The sequence below is a fragment of the Chiroxiphia lanceolata genome, chromosome 27, assembly GCF_009829145.1.
Source record: "Chiroxiphia lanceolata isolate bChiLan1 chromosome 27, bChiLan1.pri, whole genome shotgun sequence".
In the NCBI taxonomy this organism is placed as follows: domain Eukaryota; kingdom Metazoa; phylum Chordata; class Aves; order Passeriformes; family Pipridae; genus Chiroxiphia; species Chiroxiphia lanceolata.
Genome location: NC_045663.1, coordinates 2,488,449 through 2,504,218, shown reverse-complemented (window position 1 = coordinate 2,504,218; position 15,770 = coordinate 2,488,449). Strand labels below are relative to the sequence as shown.

At 53.1% G+C, this 15,770-nt stretch overlaps 1 protein-coding gene across 1 annotated transcript in view; it reads left to right on the top strand.

The window, feature by feature from the left end:
• Window positions 1-370: 370 nt before the first annotated feature.
• Window positions 371-15,770, top strand: part of SH3GL1 (SH3 domain containing GRB2 like 1, endophilin A2) — a 28,059-nt gene continuing 12,659 nt past the window's right edge. Inside the window, exon 1 of the mRNA XM_032711679.1 lies at window positions 371-518. Coding sequence (XP_032567570.1) covers window positions 371-518 — 148 coding nt within the window. The remainder of the gene's footprint in view (window positions 519-15,770) is intronic.

The following is a 15,770-nucleotide window of genomic DNA, read 5'->3' as shown; positions in this document are numbered from 1 at the left end:
GCGGCGCGCGGGAGGGGGGGGGTCCCTCAGGAAGAAACACGTGGCCGCGGCAGAGTCGCGACAAAGCGACAAACTCTGCCGGCCGCGCTGTCGCAACGTGCTGCGGCGGGTCCGCCGCGCCAGCAGGGGGCGCCCTGACGGCGCGCGGCGCTCCGGCCGCGCCGCTCGGTGGTGGCGGGGCCGGGCGGCGGCGGCGGAAGCGGCGGCGGGGACGGGACGGGCCGGGACGGGCCGAGGCTCCCGAGGATCCCGCGGCTCCCGCGGCTCCCCAGGCTCCCGCCGCCCCCACGGACACGGTCCCGCCGCCCTCACCCCGCGCCCCCCGCCGCCCTCACCCCGGGAGCCGCGCACCGGCGGCGCTCCCGGCACCATGTCGGTGGCGGGGCTGAAGAAGCAGTTCTACAAGGCGAGCCAGGTGAGGCACCGGCAGCACCCCCCGCACCACCCCCGCGTCCGGGACCCGCCGCCCGGGGATCTCGGATTCCCCCCCCCCCGTCACCCCCTCCCGGTGTCCCGGTGTCCGGTTCTCCAGCTGTTCCCTCCCCACCCCCCCGCTCCCGGTGTTTTCCCGGTGATCCCGGGGCTTGGGGGGGGCTCTGAGCGGAGCGAGGATCCCGCGGGGCAGCCCGGGAGTCCTGGGATGGAGGTGCCGGGAATGCGGGTCCCGGGATAGGAGATGATGGGAATGCGGGTTATGGGAATGGAAGTCCCGGAATGTGGGATCCCGGGAATGGGGAGGTTATGGAAAATGAGGATCCCGGGATGGAGATCCTGGGCATGGGGGTCCCGGGAACGGCACTACCGGGAATGGGGTTCCCGGGAATGGAGAACTCGGGGATGGAGATCCCAGGTTTGGGGGTCCCGGGATGGAGAACTCGGGATGGGGGTCTCGGGAATGGCAGTGCCGGGAGGACGGAGATCCCGTTCTCCCGGTTGGATTATTTATGGAAGGGATCCTGGCAGGAAACTCGCGCCCTGGGGACCGGAGGGTCCCCGGGGGGGGCTCGCAGGGGGGTCACAATGGGGGGGGGGGGTGGTGTCTCCTTCCCCTTCCCCCCCGAAATCACTCCGTGTCCCGCACGCCCGAGGCCGGATCCAGCATTCCCCTTGGGAATGCGCAGCCGGGATTTCAGGAGAAAGCCCTGGAAGTGGCCGCTGGGGCTCTTTAACCCCGGGAACCCCGGGCAGCAGCTGCAGCTCAACCCCGGGAAGCTCCGGCTTCCTGGAGAGCAGCTGGAGCAGGGCAGGATTTGGGGCTGGGAAGGGGAGCCTGGAGCGCCGGGAAGCGGCTGGGAATGTCGGGAAGAGCCTCTCAGGTGTGGGATTTGCAGGATCGATCCCGTTCTCGGTGGCTCCGGCGGTGACAGGGAGTTCGTGCCTCTCTCCTTGGAGCTTTTCCCTCTGAATTCCCCGTTCCCTGGAAGTGTTCCCGGCCGGTTTGGAGCGACCTGATCCAGTGGAAGATGTCCCTGGATCATCCTTAAGGTCCCTTCCGACCCATTCCGTGATTCCCTGTGGGAATCTGCCTCTCCCGGGGCTTCCCAAACACCTTCTCCCTCCCCCTCGCGTGGCCATTCCCGATCCCTGGGATCGGAATTATCCTTCCCGCTGCTTCCCGTTAACACTCGGGATGTTTTTACCGCATTTTGGGAACGACTCGGGATTCCCAAACCCTCCCCAGCCGCCTTTTCCATCCCCACCTTCCCACCCTTTAACTCATCCCAACCCCCTTCCCGACATTCCTTCCTCGCCTCCTCTCCGGCTCTGGATTTTCCCAAATCCCTTTGATTTCCACGGCAAAGGAAAGCAACGAATTCCTGGAGTCATTTCCCTCCCCTTTCCCACAAAACCCTTCGGGGGGGGGGGGGGATGTTTTCCCAACTTCCAGAGGGAAAGGTCGTGCCGGGAACTCGGGGTGGGAGGATTGGGGTGGGAAATCGGGACCAGCCTGTTCCCAAACCTCCAGAAATCCCTTAAAAACACCCGAGGGAAGCATTTTTTTGGGAGGAATTGCACGTTATTCCAGAGGCATTTTCCTCCCCCCCGCAGTGGACACAGGTATCCATGTTTTGGAGATGCTTTGTGTGGAAAATGGGAGTCACTGGTTCCACTCTGGCCATTTTTTGGCTTCTCCTCCTTCCTTTTCCTCCTCTCTTTTCCCTCTCTCCCCCTTTTTCCCTTTTTTCCCTTTTATTTCCTTTTTTCCTTTTTATCCCTTTTTTTCCGTTTTATCCCTTTTTCCCCCTTCCCCCCCCCTTTTCCCTTTTTTTTTCCTTTTCCCTTTTTCCTTTTTTTCCCCTCTTTTTTTCCTTTTTCCTCTTTTCCCCCATTTTTTCCCCTTTTTCCCCCTTTTCCCCTGTTTCCCTTTTTCCCTTCCCCCCCTTTTTCCCTGTTTCCTTTTTTCCCTTTCCCCCCCTTTTCCCTTCTCTGTCTTTTCCCCTTCCCCCCTTTTTCCCTGTTCCTCCTTTTTTCCTTCCCTCCCTTTCTCCTCTTTTCCCCCTTTTCCCCTTTTTCCCTTTTCCCCTTTTCTCCTTTCACCCCTTTTCCCCCTTTTTCCCATTTTTCCCCCTTTTCCCCTTCCTCCTTTTTTCCCTTCCCCTCTTTTTCCCTTTTCCCCCTTTTCCCCTTTTTTTCCTTTTCCCTCTTTTTCCAGTTTCTCCCCCTTTTCTCCTTCCTCCTTTTTTCCCTTTCCTCTTTTTCCCTTCTCCCCCTTTTCCCCTTTTTCTCCCCCTTTTTCCCTTCCCTTCTTTTCCCTTTCCCCCTTTTTCCCTTCCCTCTTCCTTCCCTTCCCCCTCCTTCCTTTTCCCCCTCTTTTTTCCATTTCCCCCTTTTCTCCATTCCCCCTTTTCCCCCCTCCTCCCCATTCCCTCACTCCCTCTCAGCCCTTGGCTCCAGCAGAGCAGGATTCAGGATTTCTTGGCTCCCTCACCCCCCTCAGGCTCTGCCAAACCCAAACATGTGGAAGATCTTTCCCAAAAAACTTCCCCTTTCCTTCCACATCTGTCCTTAATCCGAGGGAAAATCGGATCCAGGCGTCCTCCTGCTCCCCATTCCCGATCCAGAGGGAGCAGGGCTTGGATCCCGGGCCCCATCCATGGGATTCCTGCCAGCCCATGTGGGGGAGAGAGCCCAGGAAAACACAAAAAAATCCTGGAAAACCCCAAAATTCCAAGTGGTAAATGGGAAGCAGCTCCCAGGGCACCCAGAGCAGGTTGTGCTCATTCCCAGCAAAACATTCCCTAAAAAATAAAAAACCCAAATCCAGGCTGAGGAAGGGGGAGAAACCAGCGGGAGCAGGGGTGGGAATTCCCTCCCTTCCTGGCTGCTCCCGGCGTTTATCCAGCCAGGAATTCCCGGGGACCTTCTGGTGCAGCCACAGCTTCGTTTGCACCCGGGCTGGGTTTGGCACAAACCCATGGAAAAATCCTCAAATCCTCAAATCCCGCAGGTCTCCGGTGGGAGGGACAGGGCTGGCTCCGGGAGGGTGGGGGGGAAGGAGGGGGGAATCCCGAGGGAATGGTGGGTCCGGGATAAACGGGGACAGCGGGACAATCCCGGAGCAGCACAGGAGGAAAAGGGGGATTTGGGGTCACTGGGGGGGGGCACAGGGGGGTCTCACAGGGGCCTGTGGGGTCCATGGGGGTCTGTGGGGGTGTTTGGGGTCTGTAGGTGTCTGTGGGGGTGTTTGGGGTCTGTAGGTGTCTGTGGGGGTGTTTGGGGTCTGTAGCTGTCTGTGGGGGTGTTTGGGGTCTGTAGGTGTCTGTGGGGGTGTTTGGGGTCCATGGGGGTGTTTGGGGTCCATAGGTGTCTATAGGGGGTGTTTGGGGTCTGTAGGTGTCTGTAGGGTGTTTGGGGTCTCTGGCAGTATTTGGGGTCCATAGGTATCTATAGGGGGTGTTTGGGGTCTGTAGGTGTCTGTAGGGGTGTTTGGGGTCTGTGGGGGTGTTTGGGGTCCACAGGTATCTATAGGGGGTGTTTGGGGTCCATAGGTGTCTATGAGGGTGTTTGGGGTCTATAGGAGGTGTTTGGGGCCATGGGTGTCTGTGGGGGTATATGAGGGTCCCACAGGTGTCTGTGGGGTCCATAGGTGTCTATAGTGGGTATATGGGGGTCCCACAGGGGCCTATAGGGTCCATAGGTGTCTATAGGTGTGTTTGGTGTCTGTGGGGGTGTTTGGGGTCCATAGGTGTCTGTGGGGGTATATGGGGATCCCACAGGGATCTGTGGGGTCCATAAGTGTCTATGGGGGGTGTTTGGGGTCCATAGGGGGGGTTTGGGGTCTGTGGGTGTCTATGGGGTCCATAGGTGTCTCTAGGGGGTGTTTGGGGTCCATAGGTGTCTGTGGGGGCTCCATAGGGGGTTCTCAGGGCTCTATAGGGGTCCACGGATTCCAGGGAATGCCGTGTGTCCATAGTGGGATCCCTGGGGCTCTGTGGGTGCTGCCCCTGTGGATCCTGGAATGGTTTGGGTTGGAAGGACTGTAAAGCTCATCCCATCCCATCCCATCCCATCCCATCCCATCCCATCCCATCCCATCCCATCCCATCCCATCCCATCCCATCCCATCCCATCCCCTCCATGGGCTGGGACACCTCCCACCATCCCAGGGTGCTCCATCCTGGCCTTGGACACTTCCAGGGATGGGGCAGCCACAGCTTCTCTGGGAATTCCATCCCAGTCCCTCCCCACCCTCACAGCCAGGAATTCCTTCCCAATATCCCATCTAAATTTCCCCTCTTTCACTTTGAAGCCATTCCCTGTGTCCTGTCCCTCCACCCCTTGTCCCAGTTCCCTCTCCAGTTCTCCTGGAGCCCCTTTAGGCCCTGGAAGGGGCTCTCAGGTCTCCTTGGATCCTTCCCTTCTCCAACCTGCCCTTGGACACTTCCAGGGATGGAACAGCCATGGCTTCCCTGGGAATTCCATCCCAGTCCCTCCCCACCCTCCCAGGGGAGAGGTTTCCCCCCCCAGAGGTGCCAGAGGAGGAATTGGCACCCCGGGAATTGGAGGAGCTGCTTTGGGCTCCCGGGTTCCTTTGGAGCCATTCCAGGGAATTTGCACCCCCTGAGGGCAGGGCCTGAGGAGCAGGAGGGGATCCTGGGAGCAGGAACAGATCCCAGGAGCAGGTCCCAGCAGCAGATCCTGGGAGCAGGAGGGGATCCCAGGAGCAGGAACAGATCCCAGGAACAGATCCCAGGAACAGATCCCAGGAGTGGGAGCAGATCCCAGAGTGGGAGCAGATCCCGGGAGCAGATCCCAGGAGCAGGAGCCAATCCCAAGAGCAGATCCCAGGAGCAGATCCCATGAACAGGAGCAGATCCCAGGAGCAGGAGGGAATCCCAGGACCAGGAGCAGATCCCATGAACAGATCCGAGGAACAGATCCCAGGAGCAGGAGGGGGTCCCAGGAGCAGATGCCAGGAGCGGATCCCAGGAGCAGGAGCAAATCCCAGGAGCAGGAGCAAATCCCGGGAGCAGGAGGGGATCCCAGGAGCAGATTCTGGGAGCAGGAGCAGATCCTGAGAGCAGATCCCAGGAGTGGGAACAGATCCCAGGACCAGATCCCGGGAGCAGGAGGGGATCCCAGGATCAGATCCCAGGAACAGATCCCAGGAGCAGGAACAGATCCCAGGAGCAGGAAGGGATCCCAGGAGCAGGAGCAGATCCTGGGAGCAGATCCCAGGAGTGGGAGCAGATCCCAGGAGCAGGAGGGGATCCCAGGAGCAGATCCCAGGAGCAGGAACAAATCCCAGGAGCAGGAGGGGATCCCAGGAGCAGGAGCAGATCCCGGGAGCAGGAGGGGATCCCAGGATCAGATCCCAGGAGCAGGAGGGGATCCCAGGAGCAGATCCCAGGAGCAGGAGGGGATCCCAGGATCAGATCCCAGGAACAGAAGCAGATCCAGGAGCAGGAGGGGGTCCCAGGAGCAGATCCCGGGAGCATATCCCGGGAACAGGAGTGGATCCCAGGAGCAGGAACAGATCCCAGGAGCGGATCCCAGGAGCAGGAGCAGATCCCAGGAGCAGGAGCAAATCCCAGGAGCAGGAGGGGATCCCAGGAGCAGATCCCAGGAGCAGATCCCAGGAGCAGATCCAGGAGCAGGAGGGGATCCCAGGAACAGATCCAGGAGCAGGAGGGGATCCCAGGAGGAGGAGGGGATCCCAGGAACAGATCCCAGGAGCAGGAGCAGATCCCAGGAACAGGTCCCAGGAGCAGGAGGGGATCCCAGGAGCAGATCCCGGGAGCAGATCCAGGAGCAGGTCTCTCCTTGGCTTTCCCGCCCCGCTGGTGGCTGGTGCCAAAGGCAGGATGAGCCGCCCAAGGAGCCGGGAATTCCCATGGAACGTGGCTGGCTCCCAGATCCTCACCTATACTCTGGAATTTGGACTGGGGAGTCCAGGAATTCTGCTGATTCCAGCCGGGAACCTCCTGCCACGTCCCACAGTTAATATTAACCCGGAATGTCCTGCAGCTCCCGAGTTTATCCTTCCCTATTATCCTGCTCCCGGGGCTGGAGAACAGCTGGATCGGCTGGAATGTGGGATTCAGCCAGGAGCATCCTCACCTGGCACCTGGCACAGTTGGCTGGCACTGGGAATGGGCTGATGGATGATCCATAGGGAAAAGGAGGCTCTGGGAAGACTTTATCCCTCTCTCCAACTCCTCGGAAGGAGGTCGGATCCGGCGGGAAGTCGGGCTCTGCTCCCAGGAAACCAGAGGAAACGGCCTCCAGCTGTGCCAGGGGGAGGTTTAGCTTGGAAATTCGGGAATATTTCTCCATGGAAAGGGGTGTGAAGCTCCGGGACGAGCCGTGCAGGGCAGGGGCGGAGTTCCCAATCCCTGGAAGTGTCCAAGAAATCTCTGGATGTGGCACTTGGGAACGTGGCTCAGACCTTAAGCTGATGATCCTTAAGGTCTTTTCCAAGCTCAGCAATTCCAGGATTCCATGGCTGGCAGGTGGATCCCTTCTCCCCTGGATCCATGTCCAGGATGTTTTCCCATGGATTCCCTCTCCTTTTCCTGGCAGGATTTGGCATCACCCTCCCTTGTCCCATTGGCAGAGCTGAGCAGCTTTCATTTTCCCAGGATTTTCCAGCCTGTCTGGAATCCCAGGGAATGATTCATTTCTCCACATCTTTTCCTGGAAATTGGCTTTTCTCCCCCCCCCCCCCCCACTTTTAAGATGGTTTTCCCAGCCCTCAGGAATTCCTGGAAGGCAGAAAACAGAGCTGGAAAACTCCAGCTCTCCATATTCTTCTCATTCCAACAGGGAAGGTGTTTGCAGCTGGAATAATCTGGGATGCAGGAGGGATCTGGGATGCGGGAAGTGACTCAGGGACCAGGTGCCCACATCTCCCTGAAATCAGGGATTTATCCAAGTCATTCCACAGGTTAGGGATGGACTGTTCCAAGTGGCTGCAGTGGAAGGGAATCCTTCCTCCCCCTTCTCCCTGCCAGGATTTTCCCCCTGGGAAGCAGCGGGATAGGGATGAGCTCAGGCTGGAAAAGCTGATTCGTCCCTTTAGGGCTTTCCCCCTTTTCCCTTCTCTCCCTACAATTCCAGCCCCATCCAGGTGGGAAAACTACGGAGGGAGGAGGGCAGCAGCTCCTCCCGCCTGAGAACTGCGGGAATTCCGATGTAAAACACGGAATTCCAGCCGTGGAGTTTGTGTCCAGTGGGATGTGACCGTCCCTATCCATCCTGATCCCGCTGTATCCACCTTGTCCCTCCCGGAGCTGCTTCCCAAGCAGGGATGTGGAAGTGCTAAAAAAACCTGGAAATAAAAAACAAATCCCTAATCCCGAAGTTTTCTGGGAGGCTTTTGGCCAATTCCAGCTGAACTCATTCCCATGGAAACTCCGGGATGCATCCTTGACCCCGGGAGTGTTTCATGAGGCTCCTTCCTGGCCTTAATTCCATGGATTTAATTGGGATGTGAGGCAGGAGGTTGATCCTGTCCCTCGGATCCGTGTCCCAGCTTTTCCTTTCCCTGGAGCTGGAGCAGCTGGGAAGGATCCATGTTTTTTTTAAGGCATTTTTGGGGTTATAAAAGTGATGATTTAGGGGGTTTTTTTTAAGGATTTTTAGGATTATAAACATGATAATTTAGGTGGGTTTTTTAGGGATTTCTGGGATTATAAAAGTGATAATTTTGGTGGTTTTTTTAAGGATTTCTGGGATAATAAAAGTGATAATTTACGTGGCTTTTTTAAAGAATTCTGGGATAATAAAAGTGATACTTTAGGTGGTTTTTTTGAGGATTTCTGGGATTATAAAAGTGATCATTTAGGTATTTTCTTAGGGATTTTTAGGATTATAAAAGTGATAATTTAGGGATTTTTTGAAGGATTTCTGGGGTTATAAAAATTATAATTTAGGGGGTTTTTTTTAGGGATTTCTGGCATTATAAAAGTGATAATTTAGGGGGTTTTTTTAAGGATTTCTGGGGTTATAAAAGTGATTATTTAGGGGTTTTTTTTAAGGATTTCTGGGGTTATAAAAGTGATAATTTAGGTATTTTTTTAGGGATTTTTAGGATTATAAAAATGATCATTTTGGTGCTTTTTAAGGGATTTCTCAGATTATGAAAGCGATAATTTAGGTATTTTTTGAGGATTTCTGGGATTATAAAAGTGATCATTTAGGTATTTTTGAGGATTTCTGGGATTATAAAAGTGATAATTTTGGTGGTTTTTTTAAGGATTTCTGGGATTATAAGAGTGACCATTTAGATATTTTTAAAGGGATTTCTGGCATTATAAAAGTGATAATTTAGGTGGGTTTTTTTAAGGATTTCTGGGGTTATAAAAGTGATAATTTAGGTATTTTTTTAGGGATTTTTAGGATTATAAAAGTGATAATTTAGGGAGTTTTTTTAAGGATTTCTGGCGTTATAAAAGTGATAATTCAGGTGAGTTTTTTTTAGGATTTCCTTTTCCTCTCCCCCCCTTCACTCAGCGATCCCTTGGATTTCAGGAACAGGCTCCTGTTGACAGGAAAAGGCCCCATTTGGCTCAAATTCCGGGATAAACCAGTTGCTGGTGGATATTCCAGCCTGGATTCCTGCTGGAATTTCCTGGGAGCGCCTGCAGGATCCATCAGGAGAGTCTGGGCTGTTCCTGCTTTCCCAGAAAACCCTTCCCAGAAAATCCCCCTTTTATCCTTGGAACCAAACCCTTATTAACAGAAAAAAAAAAAATCCCTTTAAACCCCCTGGGAATTTTGGGATCTCCCAATACCTGGATATTAATTAAACTCCTGGTGCTGCCACTAATTAAATCGCTTTTCTGCTCCCCAAAAAAAAAAAAGGGAATTAAACATCTCCCTGCTGGAATTCTGCCTTGGAGACAGGATTAATTTGCAGGATTAAAGCTTTTCCTAGTGGAGAAAACTCTTCCTCATTCCTGGATCCTCCTCCTTGGGCCAGATTTTATCCATCAGGGATGATTTATGGATCGAATCCGCTTTGGAATCTCTCGATTTTAAGGGAATTTTGCCACTTTTGGGGGACGAAAAGGGCAGGAAAAAAGCAGGAAAAAAGCAGGAAAAAAGCAGGAAATTCTCCTAACTCCAAGCAAATCCCTGGAATGAGGAGGTGCTGGTTCGGCCAGAGGGTTTTTTTTTTTTTTAGGATGGTTTTTTTTTTTTTGGTTTTCCCTGGATTTAGCAACCAGGGAATTTGCTGCTGACGTGATTTGGGAAGAGCCCAAATCCGCAGGGCCAGATGTTGCCGGAGCTCTGCTCCCGCTTAAAGCTCCTCCTGATGGGGTTGGAGAGGCCAAAAGATCCAGGGATTTTGTGCCTGACTGGGATCACATCACCCGGATCATCGTCTCCCGGGATTTCTGGGATGCCCCCAGAAATTAATCCCAGAAATTTCCCTCCATTCCTATAAATCCCAGAAATTTCTCTGTTTCCATAAATTCCATTAATTAATCCCAGAAATTTCCTCCCTTCCTATAAATCCCAGAAATTTCTCTCCGTTCCCATAAATCCCACAAATTAATCCCGTAAGTTTCCCTGCATTCCTATAAATCCCAAAAATTTCTCTCCATTCCCATAAATTCCAGAAATTAATCCCGTAAATTTCTCTCCATTCCTATAAATCCCAGAAATTCCTCTGTTTCCATAAATTCCATTAATTAATCCCAGAAATTTCCTTCATTCCTATAAATCCCAGAAATTTCTCTCTGTTTCCAGAAATTCCAGAAATTGATCCCATAAATTTCTCTCCATTCCTAAAAATCCCAGAAATTTCTCTTCTGTTTCCAGAAATTCCAGAAATTGATCCCAGAAATTTCTCTCCGTTCCCATAAACCCCACAAATGAATCCCATCAATTTCTCTCCATTCCTATAAATCCCAGAAATTTCCCTCCATTCCTATAAATCCCAGAAATTTCTCTCCATTCTCATAAATCCCACAAATTAATCCCTTAAATTTCCTTCCATTCCTATAAATCCCAGAATTTTCTCTCCATTCCCATAAATTCCAGAAATTAATCCCGTAAATTTCTCTCCATTCCTATAAATCCCAGAAATTCCTCTGTTTCCATAAATTCCATTAATTAATCCCAGAAATTTCCTCCATTCCTATAAATCCCAGAAATTTCTCTCTGTTTCCAGAAATTCCAGAAATTGATCCCATAAATTTCTCTCCATTCCTAAAAATCCCAGAAATTTCTCTTCTGTTTCCAGAAATTCCAGAAATTGATCCCAGAAATTTCTCTCCGTTCCCATAAACCCCACAAATGAATCCCATCAATTTCTCTCCATTCCTATAAATCCCAGAAATTTCCCTCCATTCCTATAAATCCCAGAAATTTCTCTCCATTCTCATAAATCCCACAAATTAATCCCTTAAATTTCCTTCCATTCCTATAAATCCCAGAATTTTCTCTCCATTCCCATAAATTCCAGAAATTAATCCCGTAAATTTCTCTCCATTCCTATAAATCTCAGAAATTTCTCTCTGTTTCCAGAAATTCCAGAAATTAATCCCAGAAATTTCTCTCTCTTTCCATAAATTCTGGAAATGAATCCCAGAAATTTCCCTCCATTCCTATAAATCCCACAAATTACTCCCATCAATTTCTCTCCATTCCTATAAATCCCAGAAATTTCTCTCCGTTCCCAGAAACCCCACAAATGAATCCCATCAATTTCTCTCCATTCCCATTAAATCCCACAAACCAATCCCGTAAATTCCCCTCCATTCCCTATAAAATCCCTTTCATTTTCCCTCCGAGCCTGCGGGGCGGGAAGGGAGCTCTGGGAGGGGTTTGACCCCCTCTAAACCATTCCAGAGTGGAAAACCCGGATCTGGGACGGGCTGGGAATGTTCCGGAGGGCCTGGATGTGGGGAAGGACCCCGTGGAGGAGCCGAGGCAGGAGTTTGATCCCACAGTTTGATCCTTAGGGATGCCGGGATCGCTCATTCCCGCTCTCCCGTCCCTCAGGGCGCTGTACCGTGCCCTGAGAGCCCCGGGGGCTTTTCCTACTATTCAAATCCACCAGGAAAAGGGCTGTTTACAGTGTTCCCAAGGATCTGTGTCCCCCTTTGATGTTTGTGTACCCGGAGGCAGCGCCGGCTCCGTCCGGAGCCTTTCCTTGGCCGGCGCTCTCCGTGTCCAGGGGGTCCATCCCGGCCTGGAACAGGGCTTTGCCTTCCCTTGGCTGGAGCTGGAGCTCATCCCGTGTCCCCTGATGGCTCTGGAGCTGCAGGGACTCAGCTGGGCCCTTCCCGAGCTCGTTATCCCTCTGCTATCCTGGAGGGAATGTGGCCAGGAATGAGGGTTTCAGGGTCTCCCTGTCCCACAGCTCTCCCTGTCCCACAGCTCTGTATCCCACAGTTCTCTGTATCCCACAGTTCTCCCTCTCCCGCAGTTCTCTGTATCCCATCATTTCTCCCTCTCCCACCATCTCTCCATGGCCCATCAATTCTCCATATTCCACAGTTCTCTGTATCCCATCATTTCTCCATGTCCCACAGCTCTCCCTGTCCCACAGCTTTCCATGTCCTATCCATGTCCCACAGCTCTCCCTGTCCCACAGCTCTCTGTACCCCACAGTTCTCTGTATCCCATCATTTCTCCCTCTCCCACAGTTCTATGTATCCCATCATTTCTCCCTCTCCCACCATCTCTCCATGTCCCATCAATTCTCCATGTCCCACAGCTCTCTGTATCCCATCATTTCTCCATATCCCACAGCTGTCCATGTCCCACAGCTCTCCATGTCCCACTAACTGTCCATGTCCATCACTTCTCCACGTCCCTCCAACTCTCCATGTCCCACAGCTCTCTGTATCCCATCATCTCTCCATGTCCCACAGCTTTCCATGTCCCACAAACTCTCTGTGTCCCATCATTTCTCCATATCCCACAACTGTCCACGTCCCACAGCTCTCCATGTCCCACTAACTGTCCATGTCCATCACTTCTCCATGTCCCTCCAGCTCTCCATATCCCATCATCTCTCCATGTCCCACAGCTTTCCATGTCCCACAAACTCTCTGTGTCCCATCGTTTCTCCATGTCCACAGTTCTCTGTATCCCATCATTTCTCCATGTCCCATCCATGTCCCACAGTTCTCTGTCTCCCACCAACTCTCCATGTCCCACAGCTCTCCCTGTCCCGCAGTTCTCTGTATCCCACCATCTTTCCATGTCCCATCCATGTCCCACAGCTTTCCATGTCACACCAATTCTCCATATCCCACAGTTCTCTGTATCCCATCGTTCCTCCATGTCCACAGCTCTCCATGTCCCATCACTTCTCCATGTCCCACCAATTCTCCCTCTCCCACAGTTCTCTGTATCCCATCATTTCTCCCTCTCCCACAGATCTCTGTATCCCACAATTCTCCCTGTCCCACAGCTCTCTGTATCCCATCATTTCTCCATGTTCCACAGCTCTCCATGTCCCACATTTCTGTGTCCCACAGTTCTCTGTATCCCATCACTTCTCCCTGTCCCATAGTTCTCTGTATCCCACCAATTCTCCATATCCCACAGTTCTCCCTCTCCCACAGTTCTCTGTATCCCATCATTTCTCCATGTTCCACAGCTCTCCGTGTCCCATCCATGTCCCACAGTTCTCTGTATCCCATCATTTCTGCATATCCCATCATTTCTCCCTGTCCCACAGTTCTCTGTATCCCACCAATTCTCCATATCCCATCGTTTCTCCATATCCCACAGTTCTCCACATCCCACCCTCTCTCCCTGCCCCACCCTCTCTCCACATCCCACCATCTCCCTGTATCCCGCAGCTCTGTGTCCCAAGGAGCAGCCTTGCCTCGCTCCCATCATCCTGCAGATCCAGAGGTTTTTCCATGTCCATCCCAGCCCTTGGACAGTCTCCAGGTTCCTGCTCTCCCAGACTTCCCTCTGGCTGATCCCACTCGGAGCTGTGCACTCCAGGGAGCTGTTTCTTCCTCTCTCCTGCTTTTCATTGGGAGCAGAAATCCCAAATCCTGCTTTTTTTGCATCCCTGGTGTTTTCCCCAGGGATATCCAGGTGTCTTTTCCCTTCCTTTTCCCCTTTTTCCCCTGGAAAAAACCCCAGCCCCGTGTGGGCTGATCCTCCCTGGGCAGGGCTGGCACTGCTGGATGCTCTTCCCAGAGCTTTGCAGCGGGAAAAATCCAGGCTTGGAGTTCTCAGGGAGGCACTTGGAGCTCTTTGCACTTGGATATCCCGCCCGAGGAGCAGCTCCAAGGCTCCAGAGCTGTGGAATTCCTGCTTTTCTCCCCCTGGATCCACCAGGGCCGGGTGGAGCCGCCCGGGAATGATGGCTCAGCAGCTTTGGAAAAGCTTTGGAAAAGCCAGGCTGTGATTCACAGGGATGGGACGTGGGGAGGCTGGGCAAGGAAGTCTGGAGGCAAGGCAAATATTCCATGTTTTCCCTGGGTTCAGGGAACTTCCTCGGGATTGCTGAGGTCGCTGGAAGTGGGGGAGGAGGAATCGTGGAGCTGCTGCTTTTTCCTTGAGCCAATTCCAGGATTTTCCCCCTCCCTTCCAGCTGGATAGAAACTGTGTCTTGTTTGGTTCAGGAAAAAACCAGGATGCAAATGGGATATGCATTATGTTGGGATAATGGGATGCAAATTCCCCCCCCATCCCTCTAACCAGAGCATTCCAAGGCTCTCCCTGTGGATGGAAACCCTTGGGATGAGTCTGCTCCAGGGGCAGGGTTGTGCTGGAAAAATGAGCTTGGAGATGGCCCAGGATGAGCAGGGAGGGATCACAACCAGGATTTCAACCAAGGAAAGGAGGAATTCCCAAAGCAGGAGGAATTCCCAAGGCAGGAGGAATTCCCAAGGCAGTGGAGTGTCCAGGAGCCCCCATCCAGGACAGGACTTTGGGATCCCAGAGCTCCAAGTGCTGCTCCTCCTCCTCCTCTGCTTTGCCCAGAAAGAGCTGTGAGGAATCCCAGAATCCCAGAATCCCAGAACATTGTCCTGCTGCAGCCAAGGAAAGGCAGAATTCCCGAGGCAGGGAGGGAATTCTTGTTTGGTTCAGGAAAAAAACAGGATGCAAATGGCTGTTGGGATAACGGGATGCAAATTCCCCCCCCTCCATCCCTCTTAACCAGAGCATTCCAAGGCTCTCCCCGTGGATGGAAACCTGGAAAAACGAGCTTGGAGATGGCCCAGGATGAGCAGGGAGGGATCACAACCGGGATTTCAACCAAGAAAAGGAGAAATTCCCAAGGCAGGAGGAATTCCCAAAGCAGGAGGAATTCCCAAAGCAGAAGGAATTCCCAAAGCAGGAGGAATTCCCAAAGCAGGAGGAATTCCCGAAGCAGTGGAGCATCAGGTGGGCAGTGGAATGTCCAGGACAGGATGTTGGGATCCAAGGGCTCCAAGTGCTGCTCCTCCTCCTCCCCTGCTTTGCCCACAAAGGGCTGTGAGGAATCCCACAATCCCAGAATCCCAGAACATTGTCCCACCGCAGCCGAGGCCGGGACAGAATTCCCGAGGCAGGGAGGGAGCATCCCATGCCCTGGCTTTTCCTTTAATTCCCACTGTCCTCATTCCCCCCAGGCCCATCTGCTGGATAGGGATGAGTCACCCCAGGAGGAGGAGGAGGAGGAGGCTCCTGGAAAAGATCCCTGTTTGCTCCTTCCCGGCCGTTTCCATGGGATAATGTTCCATGGGATAAGGTTACAGCCCGGGGTCACCGGGAAGCCTTCGGAGGAGCGAAGGGAAGGAGCCTTTTCTCCCTGTGGACCGGCCTTCCCACTGCAAATCCTGGGATTCCTGTGGAGCTGCCGGGGGGGGGAAGGGATCCCTGTGTCAGATGGTGAGGGGGTGGAAGCTCCCAGCGCTCCGGAGACACGTTTTCCCGGGACACGTTTTCCCAGGACACGTTTTCCCGGGACACGTGTCCTCTGGAGGCAGCGGAGCAGCTCTCAGGGGGCCTGGAAAGAGCCTTTTCCAAACCTCATGGAAGCACAGGGATAACCCAGCTTGGGGTGCAAGGCTTGGCCAGGATCCGACGTGGGATAAGGAATCCAAAAATGTGGGATAGGAATTTCAGGAGGAGATTGAGAGATGGATAACAGGGAAAATGCTCCCGTGAGCTGTTTATTCCATGAGTCTTTTCCAACCTCATGGAAGCACAGGGATAATCCAGCTTGGGGTGCAAGGCTTGGCCAGGATCCGACGTGGGATAAGGAATCCAAAAATGTGGGATAAGAATTTCAGGAGGAGATTGAGAGATGGATAACAGGGAAAATGCTCCCGTGAGCTGTTTATTCCATGAGTCTTTTC